At 40.6% G+C, this 7721-nt stretch overlaps 1 protein-coding gene across 1 annotated transcript; it reads right to left on the reverse strand.

The window, feature by feature from the left end:
- Nucleotides 1-333: 333 nt before the first annotated feature.
- LOC125372583 lies at nt 334-7453 on the reverse strand. The gene is made up of 4 exons (XM_048383033.1): nt 7407-7453; nt 6538-6727; nt 5224-5428; nt 334-1625 (listed from the first exon to the last, which is right to left on the reverse strand). The coding sequence occupies exons 1-4, from the start codon at nt 7451-7453 to the stop codon at nt 457-459; spliced, it is 1611 nt and encodes a 536-aa protein (XP_048238990.1). The 3' UTR covers nt 334-456.
- Nucleotides 7454-7721: the final 268 nt, after the last annotated feature.

Consider the following 7721-nt stretch of genomic DNA (forward strand, 5'->3'; position numbering starts at 1 on the left):
CAAGAATCGGTTTCTTGCAGTTCACCATCAGATAGCCAGCCTACTGCTGCGTACAACATCACTCACACTTCGTTACATGTCACTGGGCTTTACCATGTAGGGGCGGTCGGGTAGCCTAGTGGTTAAAGCGTTTGCTCGTCATGCCAAAGACCCGCGTTCGATTCCCGACATGGGTACAATGTGTGAAGCCCATTTCTGGTGTCCCCCGCCGTGATATTGCTGGAATATTACTAAAAGCAGCGTAAAACCATACTCACTCACTCGCTTTACCATGCATCTTATGGTACTTGCAATATACGAACAAAAACAGTTAATACGTTAATGTATCGGTTTTATTCCCATTGAAGTACAGAAAAATCCTAATATGACACCATCTGTGTTTTCCGGGAGTTTATCCTTATCAACATACTCGTATGTTGGCTATTCCATGTTTTGAATCATTTGGACAATATGCTGTTAATGATTCACCATTTCTGGTATGAACGGGCACATGTTGAGCACTGTTAGGCTGAATCGTATTTCGATTAGTTGTGATAAAGCTATTCCAATAGACATGCTGAGCAGATAGATTGCTGCATCTGTACGACGGGTTGTGCTCGGAGCACCACCACTCCTGTAATTATCGACTGGTTTGATCAATGATTCGGTGTCAACAAAATTGTCAGAATTTATGAATTGTATGATAGATTTATATATAATTGGTATGGCAAACTGTCTGGCATAATGAAGTACGAGCTTCCCCTCGAGGTCCGGATAGTTGTTAAGAAAGTATGGGCTCAAACCGTTGGACATTGAGGCTGCAATCAATTCCATTTCGGTCATTGATGGACATTGTTCAAAGTACACAAACACAATCAGTGTCAAGAGACTATTGCCGTCACCGGTTATGCCTCTATGCGTGTGCTTAAACCATCCACGGATTACAAAGTCAGATACTGTACTTACGTTGTAAATACTAGTGCGGACGTCATGAATGTTCAATACCTCAGGGTCAAGTATAGGAACTTGTTCTCCAGGTACAAAACATAAAATGATCTCTACTGTGAATGGTATCATGTTAACTGTCTTACCTTCCCCCTCTATCTTAATAGGACATGTGCTGGTAATAACATCCCCTAATTCACAGACACTCAGAGTGGACGTAAGTGGACGCATGTTTAGTGATGTGAAACCCAACCCCCATGCCTTCATGTCTTGATTCCATATCAAAATACTCATGTCAAACTGATTATGAAAGAATAAGTCCTTTCTCTGATGGTCGACTTCTATCGTGTCAGTGCAAACCCCTGGTGGTGTCAGGTCGTTGTTACACTGGTAGCAATGGATGTTGGCGTAAATCTTCAGCGGCTGTGATACAGGTCTGATGTAGGAAGTGTAGGCTAAACATTCCTGTGCGAGTTCAGTAGAACTGGTGTTGGGACATGACTGTATGGCTCCCATCACACAAGGCCGTCCTCCAACATCTGTGGGTCTCTCTACTCTGATCTCGCATAGGCCAGCTCTTATCCGGGCAACCAATGTATCAAAGACGGCGGGAAAGACTGCACATAACACTCGGGCCTCCCATCCTCTCGGGGATTTCGCACCATTGCATACTGCACAGAAGATGTTCCGATAATTCAAGCCTGAAATCGAAAATTTACGGTAATAAATTACAACCAATCCATGTCATTTAATTGGCTAGCCAGGCGAATCGTATCGTTGAATTTAAGTATTAACAATTAAATATGCCTGTTACGTTATTATTGTTGACTTAAATATTTATAAGAATTATAGAAGTATAAGATATATGGTTGAACAAATTCTTTATTACAATTAGGAGCGACGTTTCGGTTTGGGTTCTAACACCGTTATCAAGCAAGTGATGTACAGAGTATGGTTGATAGAGTAGATTTAAGATGTACTTGTAGTTACACTAGAGTGGAGAAGCTTGTTATGTACACAAAAGGGTAAACTTATTGACCGGTGAAGTCAATAACATCAGTAATATAAACACAAGGGTGAAGCCAGTCATATAAACAAAAGGATTATGACAGATTGGGGACTTTGAGTTGAGTTGATGGTACGCCGGGGGTATGTAATAGACTTGGTCACGGTTGATTGATGGCTTCATGGAGTTTTTTTTTCATTTTGAAGTTTTTGAGGTTGGTGGTGAGGGCTTGATTTTCTCCCACTGCATGCTGTGGCTGGGGTTATCACGGATATGATCTGATAGACCTGACTTAGAGTCATGTTTGGAGACTGAGAAACTTCACATGCTTGTTGCCACATAATGTTGTACAAGAGGTTCAAATATGAAACTAGCGAGGACGCCATCAGATGGATCCCTCATGACCCTATGATATCCATCAGATATTGATCCCATCCACGTCAACACAGACGTCAACACAACTGTTTTTAATTACAATAGTGCACGTAACAGCTCCAGCACAACTCTGAGAGGACCATGGATGAGCGAGCCACAGAGGAGCTGACAGTATTAGGTCCGAGGACTCCAGTGTGATGACAACCCCGGGAACTCATAGCTATAGGGGTATAGAGACGGTACTTCTGATTTAACCCAAGCAAAGGCACACGACTGTGAGAGGCAATGTGATCACCATTCAAGCACCCGTTTATATAACAAAAACATGTTGCCATGAACACTAAAGAGGATGTGAGAGGTTCCCTCCATCCCTCCATCCCTCCCTCACTCACTCATTCACTCACTCTAGACGGAGTATGCTGTTCGGACCCGTGAAGATCCGGGGTAAAATAGGACTCCAGCAATCCATTCTTGCCGTAAAAGGCGACTATGATTATCGTAAGAGGCGACTAACGGGATCGGGTGGTCAGGCTTGCTGAATTTTTTGATAGATTCGATTCTTTATTACAGTATAAAGGCTAAAGACATTATAATTATCTGATGACATAAAACTTATAAACGCCAGTAATGAGGCTGATTTAAAGTGCTAAACAATGTACATACTTCTTAAGGTATCATACTGTTTACACACAAGTAATACATGATGTTCATCTTCAATAGATGAAATACCTTCCTTGAGAAAAAAAGGGCACAATCGCATTCAGTATTCAATATTATTATAACGTCCCGTTTCTATTGCAAGTCCATAATTACCACATCTAAATCGTGACATGGCTGTCTTGATAGATAAATGTAGATTATAGGATAGATACAATTCAACATTGAGTAATGACTTAAACTTCCTATAATAACATGTCTTTGAAGAACTACCTAGTTCTGCAACCCATGTTTGATGGAGATTATCAAACATTCTCTGCTTGAATGTTGAAATAAATGTATCAATATGACCCACATCCTGTGCAACCCAAACAAATCCAAATCCAAATTGAAACAGAATATGTTTTATATGTGTGACCCAATTTACTCTTCCACTCTCATCCTGTGATAACATCATGCTATAACATTGAAATGGTAATCTATTGTCCTTTGAATTAATAAGTTAAGTCCAATATTTAACTGTTCTTGTCATATAGATATACTGGAGAGGAATTCTTCCACATTCCCCTAGAACCATATTATTTGTAGTACTTTTACCAACTTTAAGTATCCATTTACATAACTTTATCTGTACACTTTCAACTCTCCTACGGTAATTCACACCCCATATCTCTGCACCATAACAAAGAATGGGTACAACTGTAGCATCAAATAGTTTAAACAAATCTTTACATGAATTACCAAATTTCCTGGAATATGTATAAATAGCCAATAAATCCTTTTGTGCTTGAGCGGTAAGTGAAAGATGTGCCTTACTCCAAACAAGTTTGGGTGTAAAAAACAGACCAAGATCTATATGACGATACAACATCAATCTGTTTTCCCATAAAATACCACTTCTCATATGCCCGCAAAGGGCCTCCATTACGAAAAACCATTATCTTTGTTTTATTCAAATTAACTTTCATACCCGTTACATTACAAAAGTGTTGCAAGGCATATATTTTTTTATGTAACTGTAAACACGAATCCGCCATAGATGACACATCGTCAGCAAACATCAAAACAAACATCTCTCTAAAGGAAGGTGAAACATAGACACCCCTGCCACCAGTTTCTTGCATGAAGTACATTAACTTGTTTATAAAAATAATAATAAACTGCGGGCTTAAGGTACATCCCTGCCTCGTACCAATGTTACACCTAAAATAGTTTGATAAACCACCAGAGAGTCTTACACAAGCACTTAAATTTGAATACATTGAAACTATTATCTTATAAAATTTGCCACTAACTCCTACTTCATTTAAGCTTTTTAACAAAACGTCATGTTTAATCGAATCAAAAGTCTTTGAAAAGTCTGTAAATAAACCATAAAATCTTCCATTTATTTCCTATGGGCTAATTTTTGGGCAATATATTGCAAACGGAAAATACTATCAATAGTGGAGCGATTAGCTCTGAAGCCAAACTGTGCTTCATTAATGACATTATGTTCGTCACACCAAAGCTGCAGTCTGGAGTTAAGAGTAGAGAAAAACACTTAACAAATAATATCTATCAAGGAGATTCCACGATAATTATCAATACAGTGTTTATCTCCTGACTTTAATAAAGGACATATTATACTTTTCCCCATTCTTTAGGGAATTCACCATTATCAAATATGTTGTTAAACAATAAGACCAACACAGGTAGAATATAATCTGATGATGCTTTCAGAAATTCAGCAGCAAGGCCATCAGGACCAGGGGATTTATTTAATCCCAACTTATCAATATGAAACAAAACTTCCATCATAGTAAAAGGGCCATTTAAGTTAAATATGCCTGTCATCGTATCCCAATAGCATGGATCGATGCTCATGATGTCAATCACTGGATTGTATGGTCCAGACTTGATTATTTACAAACCGCCGTCATATAGATGGAATATTGCTGAGTGCGGCGTTAAGAAAACAAGCAAGAAAAACCAAACGTATATTGTGCGGTGTCAGGCAATAAATACTTACCCTTTTAATGCAAATTGTGTCAATGGCGAATATTAACGGTACGGTAGGACATGACTGCCCTTTTCGCGAACACCTGGTGTCATCACTGATTTTCAGTGGTCCATTCATCAAATGTTCAGAGTTAATTTGCCCTTTATATCAAATGGAATCTATTTCGGTTGGTAATCTAGATTGGTTATTTTCTTGCACTGATAATTTGATATATGTAGAAGAGTTCCAAGACAATGTTTGACCTGAAAGCCAGGCTTACCGGTTGCTTTATCCGTTACAGGGATGCGATCAACAGTGCTGGCAGCGTCCCAGCCATCGTTGTGGCACTTGTCTCGTATGGTTGCATTCGAGTAGCCTGGCGGACACCTGTTGATGAACCTCTCAAGGCCAGTGTCTGTCTCAAAACAGTCGCTGTTGCGGATCATGGAGAGAGGAAGGGGTTCTGACGACGGGTTACACACGTCCTGGAAGGATAAAAAAACAACCTTCATAAGTGGTGGATGGGGTGTTTGGATGGAGAGGTTGGGATGGTGGTGTGTCATGGGTATCCGCATCTGTACAATGAAGCCTAGATGGAAGAGCGTTAATCTGATGATTAACTCCAGAAGAGATCTTTAAGGATCCCTACATACACAAACAGAAAAATCAAGGATTCTTTATTGTGTTATAAGGTTAAAAATGCATCTCAAAAACATTAGAAAATGATAACAAATAAAACCATTATAACTGCAATGAGGAGTTGCATTAGATATAGTTTTTGACAGAACGTTTAGTTTGAAAGGAATCAATAGATAAAAGACATTTCACATTTATCACAAATGTATTCTGGACATTTCATAATTATCATTGGATTGGTTTCTGGCTATCGTCCATTAGTTAATGAAACAAATAGAGAGTTTCAAGGTATATTTCATTTGGAGCTTCCGGATGCGTGTTACAAAATCAATAGAGAGATGAGCAATATGGTACGTCGGCTTCTGTATTTTTCCGATTACGACACACATGAGTTCATGGTCAGATCTAACTTTTAACGAATCAAAATGAGGTATTGTGACATGTGACAAGGACAGGCCAGGCTCGAACACTATAAAATGATACCCTCAACATTAGGAGAGGAGAGCGCGGTTTGCAATCGATCGAGTGTAATCCCGATCGTTCTAAGTTTCCCCCAGCTAGTGACGAGTCTGGCCGGTCTGATCCTGTCGTGTATTGATAGATGGGCTGAGAGTAAGTAAAACTATGTGAGTATAAACTGGTGTTGCGTTTCTTTATTATGCGTGTGTGAATGCTGGTAGAGACAACTTGGAGTAAGTGTCGTCAGATCAATCACTCCTTGACGGAGCCGAGCCGCGGCGGACAAGGCGAGTGGCAATGTCATGGAGTAATTGACCACAAGGACCAGGAACGGCAATACATTTATTAACTGTATTAGGGTCGCACTGGACGCCCAAAGGCAGTTACGACACAATGTTTTGATAAAATTTGAATGTTGTTTCATGGCAGTTACGACAATTGCAATCGTTCGTGGGTATCTTCATTTTCACGTTCTTCAAACACTAAAAGAACAGCTTACCTTGAAGTCATGACAACAGTCTTCGTACGTCTGGCAATCATCATCACAGGAACACGGGATGTGGACGTCGTCACCACAACGGCCGCTGCAGGAGACGGCTGAGCTGTTACATGGGATGTCTTTAGGGGGACTTCTAGTTGTGACGTCCGGTGTCCCGAAACCGGGTGGAAAGAAGAACCCTATTTCCCCACTGCACACCCGTACATACAAACACAATAAGCCTATTGAAAAAGGGGTCAGGAGTCCGACCATCGTCTTTGGAAGCTTCTTGTCTAGTGATGTCTAACTACAGCGTTATTCATTTAAGTCAATGTTAAGTTGACACCACTAGCTGATTAATGCATTAGTTAAACCCGATCCGTTTCCTTTCTTATGAGAAAGCCCCATTAGCCAAACGTGAAAAGGGTAACAGGAGAGAGTTGTTTCCTGTTTGTACGGGTTGATGGTAAATAGAAACGAGTCTTTTGGCTTTATCACTTTTCTTGTCTTCTTGTTGGTGAGTAACGCGAGGAAGAGCCAATATCATATTCTCTTGAGTCAGTGAGTTTCATACGTTTATAGCAACATTCAAGCAATATCACGAAGGGGACACCAGAAATGGGCTTCACACATTGTTCCCATGTGGTAAATCGAAGACGGTTCTTCGGCGTGACGAGCGAACGCTTTAACCATTAGACTACCCCCACACACCACCCAGTATAGTGCCCCTCCGCCGAGATACCATGCGCAGTTTAACATTGATACCTTACTTACACATATCATCCTCACTGACAAGGTTACCAGTTCCTGTTACCTGTGCCAGGCAGGTAACCAGATGACCTCATTTTAACGCCTTTTGGTATGATGCAGCCAGGGGATCGAACACCGACCTTCCCATCCCGAAAGGAATGAGAGCCGGACTTCCAATATGATTCATGCTCTAATATGGGTCGGGTCTTAAGACAAACTGAGACGGGTCCGAGCTCTTAAGAGAGGAACACGGCATGGATATTGCCGTTGTTACTTATTCACATCGCCTTCATATTCATGGGCAATCTACGGGTTGTCAAGTTTGCGTCTATAAGCGACTTAACATATTGTCTGATTGAGGGAATCAAACTTGACGCCAACACACTATAGGTTCGAACCCTTTCTTGATGTCGCCGACCCTGTTGGCCAGAATGATGAAGGCAGCATATAACTCA

The sequence above is a fragment of the Haliotis rufescens genome, unplaced genomic scaffold (genome assembly GCF_023055435.1).
Source record: "Haliotis rufescens isolate VD_foot unplaced genomic scaffold, xgHalRufe1.0.p SCAF_1, whole genome shotgun sequence".
Classification (NCBI taxonomy): Eukaryota; Metazoa; Mollusca; class Gastropoda; order Lepetellida; family Haliotidae; genus Haliotis; species Haliotis rufescens.